This window comes from Leiobunum rupestre, chromosome 6, assembly GCF_980474605.1.
Source record: "Leiobunum rupestre chromosome 6, qqLeiRupe1.1.hap1, whole genome shotgun sequence".
NCBI classification, from domain to species: domain Eukaryota; kingdom Metazoa; phylum Arthropoda; class Arachnida; order Opiliones; family Sclerosomatidae; genus Leiobunum; species Leiobunum rupestre.
In genome coordinates this window covers 52650469-52670152 of record NC_143389.1, presented here as the reverse complement: position 1 = coordinate 52670152, position 19684 = coordinate 52650469, and the positions used below count along the sequence as shown (strand labels likewise).

Here is a 19684-nt window from a genome sequence, read left to right as displayed (position 1 = left end):
AATTACTTTACTCATTACGGGAAGCGTGTACACCTTTCAGAGGTAGGGGGAGGTCTGGGTTCGTAAAAACGTGGAGGGGGAATTTTCAAAATTTCACCAAAATATTTAAAAAATATATTAATAGCCTCTTGGCTTATTTAACGTTATGGAAATTATAAAAGATTTTTATAATTAGATAATTAAATTGAAAATTAATTGCTTTATATAAAAAATAAAAGGATTGGGGCAAATCAAACTTAGCCTTCCCTCCGTTACTGCTACACATTTCCGAAAAAATTATCAAAAACTGCACAAATCCTACTTATTAAATAGTCGTCCAATTTTTGTTTCTAGGTTTAGTACATTAGAATTAAAATTAAAACCAAAATTGGTGAAGAAAAACTTCTACCCCCTTTCGTCCCCGTATTACGCCTCTACAAATCTGGAAAAAAAAATTCAAATAGCTATCCGCTAAGATATATGTTAATTATTAAAAATCGCTTTTTGCAAGCAATTTATTTTCCGACAACTCAAGTTCCATTAATAGGATATTGGAACCCTTTGGAACAGAAATACTAGAGGTTATATATTATCTTTTATAACTTCCATTCAATATCAATTCCTTTGACATCAGTGCAAAACAAATTGCGATTCCAAGTATATGAATAGAGTAGCCTTCTAAAATAATAATAACATAAGTAACACAATACCCATAAGGATGAAATGAAACGATTTCGGTTAATGATAGACTGTCACAGAGAGATTGCGAAATCAGAAGTCTCCAAACACTGTCTATTCTCTTTGTTAGCAGAATCACTTTCGGGATAATTTTATGGTCATAAATTCGAGCCAAAAGAGGTAAAAAGTAAACAAAACGAGTACGGTTCCAATAGTATTTTACTAATCCAGGGTGCAGGACGATAAGAAAAAGTGTTTGAACAACCTTAAAACGTTTATTATGGTTGTGAGCATTGTCTAAACACCAATTTTAATTTTCGTGTATTTAGGGAGAATGGAGAGTGACCTGGCCATGATGCCCGAGGATTCTCTTAACATAGCCATTCTTTCTAAGAATAAATATACCTTCTTGGTCTCTGCTTGTATACTCGTACCTATTTCGCCAGAACTATACAACGCTTTCAATTTGTTGCGTTGGAAAATTGGATTATTTCGTAAAAAATATACAGAAATATAGCGTCTTCTCCAAGTTGTGAAATATTCGACTCCGAACGCGAAAAGATAGCCGTCGAAAATGAGCTATTTACGTAATCTATTATTATTGAATAACCTTTAATCATTTACTTCTGATTATAAGAGAGGTTAGTAAAAAACGCCTATGGAGGGAGCTATACTGCGTACACGTTCTCCTTACCCGTTTTCTAGTAAGGGCTTTTTGCTATTCATTAACGTCTGGACATGCATTATCAGAGAATTTCTGGCATTATTACATAAGTTTTTGACAGTTTGAAAAAGAATTTATTTTGATGTTCCCGGTACATGCTATTAAAAAAAACCCAAATTGTTTTTACAAGGATCGAGCCACGAAAAAATTTTGAATACTGTTTTTGAAATATTAGAAACCAATTAAACAATTGCCAATATTTAAATATATTAAAGACACATTAGAAGGCACTCATCAATTTAAATAACATTGTTGCTCAGTGAGATTGATGAAATAAATATCGTACAAAGCTACATTAATAACAATGTTTTTGTTTTCTCAATTACAAGCCTTATTTCAACTTTACACAATTTCTAATTTTAATTTCTTTACAAAACCAAAACTTGATATGTGTTTAATACCATTTTATTTAAATTTACGAAAATTTACGTAACGAGACCAGGAAAACTGTAAATTAAAAATGAAAGCGGTAATGCAACGTGATAAAGCTAAAACGTCAATGAGTGCTTTTAGACAAACCTAATCTGGTTCAATGCGGAGCAACACCTTTTGTATCACCAATTTACTTCAATAACAGCTATTTTTAAAACACAAGCTATATACCAGTAAAGCACAAATTAATTTCATTATGTACATTGTACAAGGTTTTTTTTTATCCAACAGTCTATTTACACCAATAATACCTAATATTTTACAAAAATTAACAAACCAATTAGTATGGCACAATTAAAAAGCTAAGCCCTAATTTGAGAAGATTTATAAATTCATTCATTCTTTTAAAAATATTTCTAAGATGAAACTTAATTTGTCTTGATATTCCTGCATTGCTCTTTTTTTAATCTATTGCCTCTTTGTGTTGTACATTTATTCATTAGTTTCATTATATTCAATCTTATTAAAAATTAATTTGACTCGATAAGATATACGGGACAAAACTATAATTTATTTTTAGAAACCATTTTGGTTTAGGCGTGAAAGCTAATATATTTATTTTTAAAAGTGTTAATTAATTCTACATTTATTTACAATATCATTTGTTTCAAAATTTTTCGAATGATACAAAAGGGCAACTTTGAACCAATGATGAATAAAATTAACTGCCATATTTAAATACATGTATATACTGAAGCGTTTAGCTTTTGGTGAACTAGGATATTATTAGAAATACGAGTTTTATTTTAGATATGTCCTACAAATAGCTAAATTAATTAGCATTTTTTTCTTTCCTTTTTATTACAAAAAAAGTTTGGCATCTTAGTTTTTAAGACAACACTTCCTCTAATTCAAAAAGTACATCATATGAGGTGCACGTACGGAATTTTAATTTTTACCTTTTTTGATGATATGCGGAAGAAAATTAAATAATTTCACATCCCAGGGCACTATCATTCCAATTCTCTAATATAATATTCCTTAAACAATGATATGTTTCATTTTATTTTTATATTTATAAGTAAAAATTTATTTAATTCGCCTACAAAATGCAACGCAAAAATCTGTTCAAAAATACTTGTATAACTTGTCTTAATTCGTAATCCCAATTATGCCAGAAGTGATTGACTAATTGAGTTTAATTATTGCGCAAGAACTATTTCTTTTAAACGGGTGTCAGTCCAAAATAAATTCAGATATATATATATATACCGTTATGGAAAACCAGACTTTCTTTAGCCTCCAAAAGTTTCGCCAATTTCAATTAAAGTAAAAAAGCGGATAATATTAATTTAAGGGATTTTTTTAAAAAACGCAAATGTTTCGTTAGATATGTATTAACCCCTGAAAATTATATAGATTAAATAATATTGATTAGGTACATTATTTTTGCTATATTTAATGCAATTTTTGATATGTAAAAATGAGCTTCGTCATTAAATTTAAAGGGTAAAAACTAACGAGGGAACATTTTAATAGATACACAAATAATTTCAAAAAGAAACGAGTAATATAAATTAAATTATTTTTGTCACACTCATTTTTTACACCTTTAAACATTCGAAAATGGAGTGACTAGAAATTATGGCTCGATAATAATATTATAAATAAAGTCTAAAAACTGACACATTTCTTTGGAGTAAAGTTCAGTTTTTGGAAATATTTTCTTAATAAAATGGAATACACGTATAGATAGTTTTAATGGGACCATTCCTGGCAATTTGGGTAATTAGAGAACGGGGGGAGGGGAGGGTGTTCCGGTAGTAATTAAAAAAGCGGCTAAAAACGAATGGCATTTTTTTCTTTTTTTTTTGTGGACACACTTAGCACCAAAAGTGAAAATTCACCCATACAGATCTTAATATTAAATTTACGTATGCTGTCTAAAAAACCGATTTTTTTTATTACGTTGTGGTTGTTGTTGTTAATTTTTTGTTTTATCTGGCAAAGACGACGATGTTTAAACATTCCTGAGGCATTTACAAAGACACTAAAAATTTCGGTTGAACCCAATGAAATTATGATTTTTGGTTAGCTTTACAATAATTAATATAGGGGCACAAATATTACCGTACTTTTTTGTTTTTATAGAAGCAATTTCTTTCAGTAACAAAAACAGAGATGTGTCTTTTTTGTCATTTACATTTTACAAAAGAACAAAAACATTTCTTTTGTTCCTTCGCGGTTTTTCCGTTTTTATTTTATCAGAAAAAATGTCACAACCAGGGTTTATTTTGAATTCTTCTCTTGAGTTAATATATCACTCTTCAAATTGGAGCGAGTTCTTTTCGGTATTTCAAGTCTAGGGTTTATTAATTTTTCCAGAAGGGTAAGGATAAATTTGTGGGTTTTTTTAAATTTTATTTGGGATAAGTGTGATTTTTGTCGGGAGCACCGGGGGTTTTAAAGGAGTAAAAGGTATATTTCATAGGCCATTTTTCTTACGTAACTCGATTGATTCCTTTAGAAATATTGAGCTTGATTCAGCAATCAAGTTTTCATTTGAGTATCAAGCTACGAATAACGAAAGACGTGACCAGGGCCAACGCCCACGTCAGCGTGGAAATGGAAGCCTGTTTAAAGGAACGATTACTGCACTCTCCTATACCTCCCTCCTGCAAAAATACAGCGATGAAAGATTAATATTATATTTACGATTTGCGTTATTTAATTATTTATTCCATAGTAACAAGTGGGTCACGGGTAACCAAATTTTAGTTTAACCCTTGTCTGTTCATTAAATGGTTGCCAGAATTCTAAGAGGTGTGGAGCCCCAAAACTGAAGCTGGAGGTGGCTCTTACGTGGCCTCTTAAAATTGCTTTGTAAGTCACAAAATAATTTGAAAAGTAAGCTAAAACTTGGGTAAGTTAATAGGCTACCCCTGGCGCCACCACTGGCTACCTTATGCGGGTGGGAAGGCAGAAGGCATATAACCCACAAAATTACATTCAATTAATTTCTGGGTGCGCCACTTATCAGGTCCGAAGAAAATGTCGTCTGTTTAGTCTTTACAATTTTACCCTCCCAACAGCTCGAAACAATTATATTTAGGAGGCTCTTTGGACTTTACCATAAAAGTCTAATTTTACAAAACGATTGTTAAAACTAGCGTGGTAATTGCCTATTAGGTTCCGCTGCCCGGACAAAAGAGTGAAAGTTTTGAAAGAGAAAGCTCCTCCCTTTTTAACTTTGTAACTCTCGTTACTCGGGGCTGGGGACTGCGTATAAAAATTGTACAAAATTACCTCTGGATGCGTGCTGACGCAATTACTGGGTCTGTCCCTGTAGATATTCCTCTTCATACGGGCGCACTGGACAGAGTAATTATAAGTAATCTCTTTGGGTTCGAGACTCTCCGAAGTAGATTCGCAGGGGCAAATGGTATACGCCACCAACATTACTAAATTGGTATAGGGAACTTGTTGGACAATGAATTGCCTAAGAGACAAATTTCCGAAAAAAACATTGTATTATTATACATTTGGGGGAATAATTTCTCGACTTAACTTGTCACATCCGCTAGTGTGGCACATGTACAGGTGACCAGTAACTGGTTCGTCGGTGATTCCAGGCTGCATTTCGTAAAGATCGAATTCTTTATCGCAAGGCCTGGGTTTGGATTTGTTTAACTGAATTCGCTCGTCGTCCGACGGGTACTCGTAATCATCGTATTCCAAACTTTGAACGTCACGCGGCCATAGAGAAAACACGCTGTACTTTAACACGAGCCTGAAGGGAACGGCCGTGGTGTTAGTACTTCTAAATTACAACCATTTAAAATTGTAAAACAAACGTATTTACATGGCCAATTTTTTCCATATCCAAGACAGAGTGTTGGCAATAACGTTGAGTGGCTAAAAGTGACGATAATTTTAATATAAAAGTGGTAGTACCATAGTAAATATAAAAGAGGAATAGCAACTCCCGCTTTGACCAGGGCCACCGAGAACCGGACCGAGGCCCGGTAAATCGATAATTCCGGGTCCCGTGTGAGCGGTTATTAATGGAGATTAGAGAGCCGCGTGGAAACGGATTTTTGCCATTTAACTGTGAAAATACCGCGCCTTATTTTTGGTTAGGGAAAGATGGAAAAGGTAATTTTAAGTCCGGGAATGGTCTGGAATGGAATTTCAATCTGGTTGCGATACTTTGAATCGGAAATTGGATTGCGTGGGTATTATACAAGTTTCAAATGGAATGGGAATGGATAGAAAACAAATATATGAACGGAAATGCGAATATTTTCAACGGGAATGCTAACGTTTCTACTGAAGATAACGCGACATTTGATGAGATAAATCAGAGGAAACAGTGTACCTCAGTCTGCACGGGCCCCGATAATTTGTACAATCTTCTGCCCCCTCTGCCGGGGTTTGACACGTCTTTAAAATGCATCTTCAAGTTTTAAAAGTACTTCCGATAAATACATGTTTCAATATACAAAGTCTTAAGTCTTAATGTTAATAGACCTTAAGTACACCGAGACGATAAATCGACCGAGTTGCAATTTCTCTTTTTTATTTCTGATGATTTAACCGTTTCAAAATATTTTGAATAACAGATAAGAGTATTCAATCGCCGTTTCGTTGTAAAGGTCATCTACGTTCTAGAAGTTGAAACGAAAAGGGGTCTGGAGAATGGTTTTTAATTTTTAATGGAGTGTAGCTTCTCCGAATGCGTGTGTACTGTTTACTACTATGTAAATTGACGGTAAAAGACTGAAATTTAAACACAGTTGAGGTTCTATAAACAGTGGCGGCCTAAGGGGGGGCGGGGGGGCGGTCTGCCCCCGGTACCAGGGCAGCAGGGGGTGCCATCGGAGAAGCTCGAGGGGGGGGTGCAAATCAGAACGATTAAACTTGAAGAAGACGGACCCGCGAAAACTTCTGCACGGTCCTGGGGGGTGTCACAAAACACTGCCGCCGCCCCGGGAACCCAGCCTTCTTAAGCCGCCACTGTCTATAAACTGTATATGCTTTTAAAATGATAATTTGAGCCTTTTGAAGATTTAAACTGACCAAAAAGTTGGAGGGGGCAATAAAATTAGTTGCCCCTCCCAGCAAAATTCTAGGGAGGGGCATTGCCCCCCCCCCCACCCCTCCCGTTTCCTACGCCCCTGGTTCGAAGAGAAACAGGTTGCAAATACTGTTCTGCTAAAATTTAATTTATTTTATTCACCCTTTACTATGGCACTACATATCATGGACCAGATAAACTAGATGAGCACGGAAAACGCATGGAAAGGATTGAAAATTAAGATAGGTATAAAAATAAAATATTAGCAGCAAATCAGACCTCCGATAGATGTCGTTCAAAGTTGAATACTCCTATCTTGATCAGGGTTGCCACAAAATTTTCAGATTCAAATTCCATGTTTTCCATTACCATTTTAAGAGATTTTCCCTGACTTTTTAAGGTCAAAATTTTATATTTTTCTTTTATCAGAAGTTAATAAATTTAAATGAACTTATATTTCAGTAAAAAGATAATTGCAATGTTGAAAAAATTAGCCAAACTTTCAAGGAAATAAATGATAATCATAGAATTTTTCATTGATCTAGAGTAAAATTACTTTCAAAAAGTGTCAAGATAAATTTTAATTCCCTGACTCTTCCCTGACTTTTTACAAATTCATAAAATTCCCTGACCTTGCCCAGACTTTTTAGGCCCATTTTTAAATTCCCTGACTTTTCCCTGACGTGTGGCAACCCTGTTGATAAACTTCCGGTATAATGAATAGCTTACGTTGGATACGATGGAGGCGGGTCCTGATGGTATTAGAATGTCTAAGCAAATCGCCTGATAGTCGTAGAGTTTAATTCTTACCGCGAGAAAAACCGATTAATTATTTTTATTGTTATTAATGACGAAACATAAGAAAAACTGCGCTTACTGTCGGTAGATTTTGTACTCGATCATAGCGTTAAACAAAGAATAATCAATTTCGCCAAAAAACTTGCCAGTCTGTGAAATGTAAAAAGTTTAAAAAGGCGTCATACGGAAAAATCGATTTTTCATTTAAATATTTACATGTTCGTGTTGTTCCGATACAATAACAAAGCCATTATTGTCCAGTAGATAACAGTCGAGTTCCTACACAAAAACAAATTGAAAATAAACCCAATTTCTGTACACCTGGGAAAATATCGTTCTTACATCATCCACGCATTTATAGTTGCAATTTTGCATACACTGTAAATATTCGCAAAATTTATTTAGTTGGATTGACGTTTAATTTGTTTGTCTATACGTTTGACGGAAGTAGATAAAATATATCGAACGAGAGAAGTATCCATCAGTTCCGTAAAAGTGAAACGAGTACATTCGCATACTCAAATCAGTTACGATTTTAATGGATGCCTATTTTCAAAAAAAAACCACTCAATATTTAACGAGTGTAACAATGCCGTGTAAAATATAATGTCATATTGGAATATTTATTTATTCAGATAATAGTTTCAATATAATTCGTTCACTTGAATCAATGGCATTAAGTCGATAGATGACGTGTTATAACGGAAATTATTTTGAAGAAAAATGTGGGAATCGGTGCAATTAAGTGTTGAAATGGAATACCATTAGCAAAAGTAGCATAAGACCCAAAACAGGGTTCATACAACATTTGGAAAATTAATTTCCCTGATATTTCCAGGTTTTCTCCTGGAAATTTCCCTGATATTTCCAGGTGCTAAAGCACCGTATGTTTTCGTCGAGGGGCTGATCACTCCGCGTAATCGGTGTACAGAGCCGTACCTTTGACTATACTAATGGGATTACGCGTAAACTTTGAAGTCCCTGCCTTTGGTAGTGGTAATCTAAGCGTAATCCGGTGTACAGACTTTCTAAGAGTGGTTAGCCCCTCGGTTTTCGTTTAATCGAAAAAAATTATATATAATTATTAAGGCGCTTCCAGACTCAAACGAATTTCCCTGATATATCTAGGTTTGGGTTAAATATTTCAAATTTCCCTGATATATCCCTGATTTTTTTGGAAATAATCTGTTTCCCTGATATATCCCCGATTTTTTTGGAAATAATCTGTTTCACTGAAAATTCAGGTTTGTATGAACCCTACAAAAGAGTGTCAGAACGGTATAGTAGTTAATGAGAGTTTGTTGCAAAGTAACAAAGGGAAACGAAGAGGGGGTCGGAAAATACGTCATCAAAATCGAATTACTCCAGCGCTGCCGAGTGAGTCGTTTTAGAACGTATGTCTACGGGCGAGTAAACCGCAGAGAGAAAATCGCGCCAGACTAAAGACTAAATATAAAGTTGCTAGTACTATTCCAACTAGTAGGTTATGTAGTCTATAGTGTGACTAGGTCTCACTAGAAATTTTAATAGGCGCGAAGGTACAGCTGACACACTTTTGGGTCTTACGCTACTTTTGCCATTAGGAAGATGGATACTTCTGTCTAAGATTGATATAATAATCTTCTGGTGCTAAGCGTAATGATTTCGATGAAATACCTTAGACGTGGCGTTGAAAAAGCCTTCAGCGAAAGCGGAATGCATAAACTGCAAACCCACAACAGCAGCCGGAGCTTGCTGTTTGCCAGAACCGAGGAAGATAGCGTGGCTACCCGTCACCAGACTGTTATTCCTGGTACCAGCGTCGAAGGGCACCGAAAAGATGAAGGCTGAACTGTTAGTGAGGTAGAAATCCACCGCTCTCCGGTAGAACAACTCGTCAGTGGCTCTGGTATGGATCTCGTGAAAAGGTCTGCAACACGCCCAAAATTCGTAAACATTCTGGCAGCGTTATAACGTTGGCTCACGCGAACGCTTCGGTCTCCGGTTTATGGTGGGAAAACCATCGGGATTGGTATGAAACCGATGCAGGCCCGTACATGGGGGGGCGCCAGGGGATGCTCAGCGCCCCCAAATGAGTACTTGAGCATCCCCAATTTACTAATTTCATAGGTGGGGAGATAAAAATAACTCAAGGTATTGGCACCCCCAAAAAGAATTTGAGCGCCCCCGAGTTTTGGCGGCTGTGTACGGGCCTGAACCGATGCTGTGGTAAAAGTGGGGAACGACAACTGGGCCTCTTGTGGCGTAAAACAGGGTGGCCACAGATTTTTCAGATTCAAATTCCATGACTTTTTCGGGAATTCCTGACCATTTCCCGAAATTTTCTCCGACTTATTTTAAGCAAAAATTTTGTCATTTTTAACCCATATTGCGTCTTTTTCCTGACGTTTTCAGAATTTTCCCTGAATTCAAGACTTATTTTAAATTTTCCGGACATTTCAAGGTTCGCCAGGTTTTCCAAATACTGTGGCAACCCTGTAAAATACACCAGCGCAGTTTCGAGTGTTTCCTTGCTTTTCGAAATAGGATGGGCGACCGACGCGTTACGGCGAATGAGCGCAATATTTGTCAAAAGAGGGATTGGTTGCCTACTTTTCGGTACTGTTGTTTTTATCTTCCTCCGATCTGTGGTCTTCGAATCTGAGTAGGCCGCTGCGTGTGGCCACGAACGTGGTGGTTATACCGTACGACTTGATCATGTGCGGTCTGAAAACCATCCCCAAATAAAAGAAACCCAAAAACTAAATTACACCGCTGTTTGGTTATATGGGACCAAAGGTTGACCGTGTTGCCAGCTCGTCTTATAAACCCTTAAATAGCGCGTTTGAAATTGCGTTAATGCGAGAGGATACTACACGATGATCTCAAAAATTTAAAGGAGAGTAATTCGGTATAAGAATCGAATGACATCTCCCAAAAATAACGACTTAATTCTAGAAAATTTTCTCCAAAAAAACTACGTTTTACTTTCGTTTCCAAACAAAACGTGAGTTAAGTTTTGTTTCTACGGTTTTTATTTTTGTTCATTATTATTGACATATTACCTTGGTATTAAAGCCATCAGCAATGTTAGTGGGCTTTAATTAAGCGTTAAAGGGAATGGAAGGAAAGAATGTTAGTTCAAAAGTGAGCCGCCATGCGCAGGGATCAAGCTCTCCAACGTTACGGTCTAAGCCGTAAACCAAAAACGCTCTTTTTTTACCGCGATCGAAAAACGTCACTTACCTAGTGTCCTGAGTGCTACGAGGTTTTAAAAGGTAAAGGGATAATACGCAAATTCGTAAAAATATACACGCTTACCTTTAACTTTCCATTTACCAAATTGTAAATACGTGTATTTTTTGGTAATTGGAATGAGAACTACTTCCGGTAATGGCCCTCTTTCGCCCAAACCCTCGCGCTAAATTGGGAAAGGCCGTTTTCGGTTTTGTTGGAGATGATCCCAGAAAGATTTCAAAGCTATTATTTTCAATCCATAATGAAATCATTGTTTTCTCGGTGTTTATTCGCTGGCTCAATAAAGCGTATATGGAACCTGTTCCTCTCGTTCGTGCTCGATTCGCGTTCAACTACTAATTTCATAAATATAACTTTCGTAGGCAAAATTTCGACGCAGAATTTTGTGGTGATTATAGTTTTTTAGCGTTTTTCAAAGTTCGCTCTTGCGGAAATGTTGCCTTCAAAATGTTACTATTTAGCATTTGAATAAGATATCATGCCATTCACAAAAAAACGGAAAATACCAATCAAAAAGCAAAATACTACTTTCATCATAATTTAAAACAATATAGGAATATCAAACCGTGTTTTAATTATTATCATTGACAGCTCCATCACACCTCTAAACGTTCTCATTCAGGGTTCGTACAAAATTTCCGGAATTAAATTCCCTAACAATTTTCCACGACCAAATTGCCAAATTTTCCCTGACCATTTTTGTAGAATAAATGAATTGTTTGAAATGAATTTATTTGCCCAATTTTTTTGGGGTCATATTAAAATTCCCTTACTTTTTTGGGGTCATTTTAAAATTCCCTTACCTTTTTAACCATTTTCTAATTCCCTGACATTTTGGAATTATTTTAGAATTCCCTTACTTTTTTAACCATTTTCTAATTCCCTGACATTTTGGAATTATTTTAGAATTCCCTTACTTTTTTAAACATTTTCTAATTCCCTGACATTTTGGAATTATTTTAGATATCCCTGACTTTTCCCTGACCTTTTGGAATTATTTTCAAATTCCCTGAATTTTCCCTGACCTTTTGGAATTATTTTCAAATTCCCTGAATTTTCCCTGACCTTTTGGAATTATTTTCAAATTCCCTGAATTTTCCCTGACCTTTTGGAATTATTTTCAAATTCCCTGAATTTTCCCTGACCTTTTGGAATTATTTTCAAATTCCCTGACCATTTGGAATTATTTTCAAATTCCCTGACTTTTCCCTGACCTTTCGGAATTATTTTCAAATTCCCTGACTTTTCCCTGACGCTTTGGAAACATTTTGTAATTCCCTGACTTTTCTAGGTTTTCCAGGTCGTGTACGAACCCTGTCATTGGACACAAAGGCTTATGGTAACCCCCCATCCTGTACTAATGTAACTCTTCCCTGAAGATATCCTGCAAAAATATGACGACGCGAATAAAATGACTTACTCAACTCTCGAGTGCAACTCTTTTTGGTCGCTGCAGTGCTTTTCCTCGACGTAAGTCGCCACCGCGTCGAAGACGAGACTTTGAACTAGCTCCCTCTCGCCTGTACGGAAGGTGTGGTACGTAAGTACTCCGTTAAATAAGTTTGCAGAATCTTTGTATTGAGTGATCAGCGTACTCTCGGTATTTTGTTCAACGCGTTTGTCAGTTTCAGACCGGGTTCAAATATGTCACAAATCTTTGCGCCATCTATCTTATATAAGAAATTATATAAAATCAATTAATTTAAGATACCTACCAATATAGTTATTTTTATTCTTAAATATTTGTATGATATGATTATTTTTAATTATTTAATATTGAAAAATAATTTATATAATATATGAATGTGTTACGATTCAATATAGTGAGCGACAGTTAATCATTCTACCATAATTTTCGAGCTAAAATCTTATTAGTTCCACTAGCGGTTGTTAAATGGCGCGATGAGATATTCTAATAGCGGTGTACGCGGTCATTTGTTATACGGCAGCAGCGTTGCCAAACGTATGATAATTATCGTAGGCGTCGATAATTTCTAGATAATGTTTTGGGACGTACGATATTTTCAATGACCTGCTATACACTAGTACGCATCTTTAGATAATTCAGCTTGCGCGTTCGATAATTTTTTAATTGGCTGAAATTCAGTTAAAAACTGACTGTTAAACCTAAGTTTTCAATCGGTCAAAATTTAAGTGTTATTTAAAAAAATTCACAGGTTTAACGTCAGTATTTTACACAAAATTTAAATTCATTGCCAGTTTTCAGGCGAACGATAATTTATTTCTAAAATCGATAAAATTATGACTCTGGTTCGATAATTTGAGTTTCAAGATCTGGCAACGCTGTACAGCAGATATAGGCTAGTGCGCTGACCTCTCCATAAACCAAACCGGCCTTTAATATAAATTTTGGCACTAAAGCCTGTAATTGAAAAGGTGACACTTACAGACGGGCTTATCGAGTATGGGCGGTCTGATACTGCTGGTTTTCCAGCGGAAATTTTGCGAACCAAGAGCCTCGTTCAAGAAGTTACGAATGGTTTCTTCCGGCGATTTTTTGGGTTCATTTTCTTCGCAATAAACCCTAATTGGTAGACCCGCCCCGATTATAAGCGCCCTTTCTACGATATCCCTTAAAATTACGCTTATAATTTACCAATCAGGATGAACCCTCCAGCTGGTACCCTTGAAATATTTGGTCCCTGTAATTTGTAAAAGGACAAATTAAGAATTTAATGGCTGTTTATTTAATTTAATTTGTAAAAGGTCAAATTAAGAATTTAATGGCTGTTTATTTAATTTAATTTGTAAAAGGACAAATTAAGAATTTAATGGCTGTTTATTTAATTTAATTTGTAAAAGGTCAAATTAAGAATTTACAGCGCGCGATGAATTAAAGGGTATCTATAATTAGGAAAAATGGATACTTACAATCTTCTTCTTTCCGCTTGACCTCCTTCCGACCTTGGACCCGGTAGTGACCGTATGGATCTGGCAGAACAATGGCTAACCTAAAAACGGGGTATCATTAATAACGCTCCACGTAAAAACGCGATAAAAAAGAAAACTGAATTAATAACAAAAAACTATCCTTACGTGAAAGGTGTTCCCTCGATCGGCCCGTAGTAATAAGAATTATTTCTAGTAACGACGCGTCGCTGCGGAAGAAACACGTTTTATAGTTATTAAAGAGATTAAACGTCCCCGTTTTTGGTGGTAATTAACGATAATTACCATTGAATCGAGGTGGATTTTTACTGCCAGTTTATTCCAACCAATTTTACGGTCAATCATGTTCACTCTCATCTACAATTGGATAATTCCGTTAAATAACAATTTAATTTTAAATATCAAAATTAAACTACTTACTAATCTCAGGGATTCGTCAATTTCCTTCGCATTGTAAAGAAATGAAGAAATATTTAATAACGGAAGTATGGAATATTACGAGAAAATAGTCCATCCGTATGGATTCTTCTCTTGTTATAAGTATTTTATATACTTCTGATTATATAAATATTTACAGTGGCGGATTACCGCACAGGCGCATAAGGCGCGTGCCTGGGGCCTCAGCAAAAGCGGGGGCCTCAAAATCAACGATTTTGAGGCCCCGCTTTTGATGAAGTTCATCCTCGACATCAGGGTGCGCCTGGGGCACCACAAAATCAAGATCCGCCACTGAATATTTATAAACTACTTTCTAATTGCAGAATGAATTGAAATTTCTGCGTATGAAAATGGAAAAAGTTAAATATACCCTGGGTCCCAGCTTATTGTCCACGAGTTCGACTTCGTTTAAGTCGACGCTGCCGTAGCCAGGTTTTAACATATCTTGGAACTAGACGAAATAATAACATTTAGTCGAATCATCCATTCTTGGTCGAATTATAAATATCTCTGCTAAATCAGTGGCGTCACTAAGGGGATGGTCCGACCGGTGGGGTAGCGCGTGGTGTCATCCGCTGAACCATACTTACCAGGTCATAAAGGAACGTTTATCGTTACTAATTTAAGCAATAATTTTCGAACTATTACGGCCATAGACGATATAGCGCTAAAAATGAAAAGATAAATAACTGAAAAACGTTTTTTTTTAAATTTCAAATTTCTATGGAACATTCCTCGTGCAGGGGGACATTTACTAGTGTAAAATTGAATGACCTTGAACCAGGTCTTAAAGGTAACTCAAAAACTATCTCAAGAAACGTTGGGTTTACTAATTTGGTTCCAATTAGAGAGTTGTTGTTCGCCATATAATTAGTTCAAATAACTTTGACCAAATTTGACCAATCAGAAGCCGAGAAATTGAAGGATAATAAAATAATCTGATTAGTTTTAATGTGACTAAATCAAATAAATACTGAATAGTTTACAACGGCTCAATTATGCCACCCTCGGCTAGGACGGAGTTCAATTATTTAAAAACTTGTTGTCATGACAACTAATCTTATAGAAATCAGGTTCAATTAATTAATCTTCAATTTATCGGCTTCTGATTGGTCTAATTTTAAAATAATTGAACTCCGTCGTTAAACGAGCTCAAGCATGTATCGTAGCCGAGGGTGGAATAATTGAACCGTTGTAAACTATTCAGTATTTATTTGATTTAGTCACAATAAAACTAATCAGATTATTTTATTATCAAACACTGAATTAATTAACCGTCAATTTCTCGGCTTCTGTTTAGTCAAATTTGGTCAAATCAAAGTTATTTGAACTAACAATATGGCGAGCAACAACTTTCTAATTGGAACCAAATCCGTAAACCTAACGGTTCTCGAGAGTTTTTATATGACCTTGAAGACATGGCTCAAGGTCATTAAATTGTACACTAGTACACGAGGAATGTTCCATAGAAATTTGAAATTTAAAAAAAAGCGTGTTTCAGTTATTTATCACTTTTTCGTTTTTTAGTGGACACCCTGTATAGAACTAGTATAGTTGTAGCACTCCAAATGTTTGCTCAAACAAGAAATCATACAAAATTTAAATAGCTACGAACGATTGAGAATAAATTTAATCGGTTTCGGGGGAAGATAAATATTTGGTGCGGTACAAAAGTAAAAATCCGTGCATGCATCCCACAGCGCTCCGAGAAAATTATGTATTTGTAGGGCATATTTGGTAGGGATTTTCACGACAATAGAGCAGAGTTTAGCAAATAACGAGTCTAATTCAATATTTAATTAAATAACTTTCTTAATTTATATAATTGTATGAATATATTGTTATATTATGTAAAATATAATTATTATTTCTGAGGGTTTTGGAAAATGATAGACCAAAATGTTATTTATGAAATTTTTGGACGGTCAATTTGGGGGTACAAATACATTGGTTGTACCCCCGCCTGAAATCTAATGTTTCATCACTACTGAATTTAATATCATCCCTTCCTAGAGTGACACAGTCTTGGTGACGTTACTGATAAAAACAGGAATCCATACCTCTACTTGGAATGCTTATCCTGCCCAAGGACAGTAGATACAGGGACGAGAAAGCAGGAAAAATAATTTCGATTTTAAACGTCTTCATATTTATGCGGAGTTAGATGTAAACAAACCGCGGCCATTGTTAAGACGTGGTTTACCATGGACAGTATTATTGTAGTTAGTTTTTACCATTTGATGTTAAATTAAAAATAAAACTACGAGCGTAAATAAAAAATGCCCATTTGTTTTGAACACTTAAGCCTCGTCACGAACCGCTAAAATTAGGTGACCACCATTTTTTTGTTTACAACTAACTCTCCTTGCGTTTAGGTCGTTTTAGGTGATATATTCCAACAGAGGCCGCCAATACACTTTCTCGTCCCTGTATCTACTGTCTTTGTCCTGCCGTATCGCGTATGGTAAGATCACTCTGACGGCTTTGGCCCCGCCTACGATAGAAAAAATCTCCTCTGCGCGCGCTCCCCTCTCGCGTTGTTGTTTGTTAAGTTAACGTAAATGACGTCAAAAAAAACCTCAGCCAGATCGAGAAGAAAATCTGCCGCGATAAGCATTCCAAGTAGAGTTATGGATTCCTGGTAAAAGTGAAGTATATTTACCAAGGGTCGTAGGTCGGGATGAAATAATATGTAGCCATTGTTCGTAATAGCGAAGGAATATCCATTCACACCCAACTGAAATTGGTTATTATTCGAAAGAGAATTGGCGAATTAAATAATGTGTCGACCAACCTTGTATGAAGGCGTCATTTTGAGTATTTCCCGAATGGGGACGTCAGTGCCGGCCACTCCGAGCAAATTGGCGGCTCTTTTCACCTCTTTGCCATTCACCTAGAAATACACGTGGAATACCATTATTGCTTCCTCTCATTACTCTTACAGCGTTGCCACAGTTTTTTCAGATTCAAATTCCAGGTTTTCCCTGACCATCTTCGGAGATTTTCCATGACTTGTTTAGTGACAAACTTTTGTTTTGATTAACATATATTTTAGCAAATTCCCTGAGGTACCTGAGTTTTAGAGCAATATTCAAATTCCCTGAGGTACCTGAATTTTAGACCAATATTTAAATTCCCTAATTTCCCTGAGGTACCTGAATTTTAAACCAATATTCAAATTCCCCGACTTCCCTGAGTTTTAGACCAATATTCAAATTCCCTGGGGTCCCTGAGTTTTAGAGCAATATTAAAATTCCCTGACTTTTCCCTGAGGTTTAGACCAATATTCAAATTCCCCGACTTCCCTGAGTTTTAGACCAATATTCAAATTCCCTGAGGTCCCTGAGTTTTAGAGCAATATTAAAATTCCCTGGCTTTCCTAAGTTTTACACTAATATTCGAATTCCCTGATTTCCCTAAGTTTTACACTAATATGCAAATTCCCTAACTTCCCTGAGTTTTAGACCAATATTCAAATTCCCAGACTTTTCCTTGGGGTTTAGACCAATATTCAAATTCCCTGACTTTTACCTGAGGTTTAGACCAATATTCAAATTCCCTGAGGTTTAGACCAATATTTAAATTCCCTGACTATTCCCTGAGGTTTAGACCAATATTCAAATTCCCAGACTTTTCCTTGGGGTTTAGACCAATATTCAAATTCCCTGACTTTTCCCTGAGGTTTAGACCAATATTCAAATTCCCTGACTTTTCCCTGAGGTTTAGACCAATATTCAAATTCCCTGACTTTTCCCTGAGGTTTAGACCAATATTCAAATTCCCTGACTATTCCCTGAGGTTTAGACCAATATTCAAATTCCCAGACTTTTCCTTGAGGTTTAGACCAATATTCAAATTCCCAGACTTTTCCTTGAGGTTTAGACCAATATTCAAATTCCCAGACTTTTCCTTGAGGTTTAGACCAATATTCAAATTCCCAGACTTTTCCTTGAGGTTTAGACCAATATTCAAATTCCCTGACTTTTCCAGGTACTGTGGCAACTCTGTCTTATACGCGTGTCAGATTTTTTGTAGTAGCTTACAGTAGCGTTTCTTCGATCGAAAACGGGCATCGCTACTGTGGTCATTAGATGAGCGTACTGAAAATTCCAGAAAAGACAAAGTTTTGGTTTCGGTTGATCGGAATATGATACTACAGATATTATTTATCGTAATAACTGTAGATGATTATGTTTATGTAATAATGTAAAACAATGGAGTAGACAAAAAGCTGTTTTCCAAGCTATCTCCCGGTTCACTCAAAGATTTACTGTACTTAAAGTAAATAAAACCGCGGGTATTTGGTGTGGAACACAAACACTCCCAACATTGGCCGCTCCATTATATAGCTTTAGATATTTCTGGCGCTAGTTAGTGAATTATGGCTCAAACTGTGACGGGTCTTCCTTAAAGAATGCGTTGAGGTTATATTCCCTTAAAGTTTCATTTTTGGAAACACCACTTATCTATGTCTTGCAATGGTTTCACAAACTGAATTTTGATTAGTTTTAGCTTACAGAATTCCCATTATATCACCTCAAATCCTCAATCAGCGATTGAAATAATTAAAGGGAGTATTTCATATACAGGTTGTTTCAAAAGGTTATGTAAAAATTTAAAGTAGTTGTAGGGGGTGAGTTGAGAAATATGCCTGTTTTTCCCCCCCATTTCCCAAGGATGAGTTAAAAGAGCGCCAGAGAGCTTCAAAGTGTGGCCTACTATCACCTGGAAGTAGGCTGATACAAGCGCCAAACCAAGCAGCAGGGACTGTTTAAGTTTACTTTTTTACGCTGGTTACCTCGATTTGTTTGCAATGTCCTTTTTTACCCATTACACGAACCCAAACCTTAATATTCGCTTTTCCCTGCTGCTTGTTTTGCGCTTGTTGCAGCCTACTTCCAGGTGATAGTAGGCCACACTTTGAAGCTCTCTGGCGCTCTTTTAACTCATCGTAGTAAAATGTGGAAAAAACAGGCATATTTCTCAACTCACCCCTACAACTCCATAAAATTTTTGCATTACCTTTTGAAATACCCTGTATATCTGCCAAAAGATTTATCAGAAACTAGGTTAAATGGTACTATTTATCATTACAGTTTAACAGTTTCACTAGTTTACCATTCCAGAAATAAGGCTGGAAAAATATCAAATAATGATTTGCCGGATCAGCCTATCACAAGGTACGGAAGAGGAGGAGTTCCCTGAAATTCGGAATGACTTTTTCAATGGATTTTGTGGCCCTTTTAAACAAGTCGTAGCGTATGAATTTTCGACTTAGGATATACTCCCTTTAAACGCAAACTGCCAAGTTCGCAATTGTTTTGATTTTGGTCGTTGCTACGAAAACCGATAGAAATAATGACGTCACTTAACCTCCACGCGCAAAACCAATTACGAGATAAATTTTACTCTCAATTATAAATACCTGAAATATGTCAAGGATCAAAAACAATATACTTACACAAAGACAC

At 36.0% G+C, this 19684-nt stretch overlaps 1 protein-coding gene across 5 annotated transcripts in view; it reads right to left on the bottom strand.

Moving 5' to 3' along the window:
* Positions 1-1443: 1443 nt before the first annotated feature.
* The window catches only part of LOC149941481 (voltage-dependent calcium channel subunit alpha-2/delta-3-like), a 36909-nt gene continuing 18668 nt past the window's right edge, over positions 1444-19684 (bottom strand). For 4 of the 5 annotated variants that reach the window (XM_090179971.1, XM_090179972.1, XM_090179974.1 and 1 more), the window contains 22 exons: positions 18257-18313; positions 17008-17106; positions 16876-16950; positions 14584-14664; positions 14196-14219; positions 14061-14132; positions 13923-13984; positions 13758-13837; positions 13483-13528; positions 13274-13410; positions 12286-12385; positions 10673-10705; positions 10221-10334; positions 9285-9537; positions 7971-8006; positions 7845-7907; positions 7708-7778; positions 7560-7635; positions 5616-5668; positions 5322-5543; positions 5060-5252; positions 1444-4428 (listed from right to left, as the gene is read on the bottom strand). In XM_090179971.1, the coding sequence (XP_090036097.1) occupies positions 4312-4428; positions 5060-5252; positions 5322-5543; positions 5616-5668; positions 7560-7635; positions 7708-7778; positions 7845-7907; positions 7971-8006; positions 9285-9537; positions 10221-10334; positions 10673-10705; positions 12286-12385; positions 13274-13410; positions 13483-13528; positions 13758-13837; positions 13923-13984; positions 14061-14132; positions 14196-14219; positions 14584-14664; positions 16876-16950; positions 17008-17106; positions 18257-18313 (2064 nt within the window). In that variant the 3' untranslated portion in view covers positions 1444-4311. The remainder of the gene's footprint in view (positions 4429-5059; positions 5253-5321; positions 5544-5615; positions 5669-7559; positions 7636-7707; positions 7779-7844; positions 7908-7970; positions 8007-9284; positions 9538-10220; positions 10335-10672; positions 10706-12285; positions 12386-13273; positions 13411-13482; positions 13529-13757; positions 13838-13922; positions 13985-14060; positions 14133-14195; positions 14220-14583; positions 14665-16875; positions 16951-17007; positions 17107-18256; positions 18314-19684) is intronic. The other variant, XM_090179973.1, reaches the window with a different exon arrangement.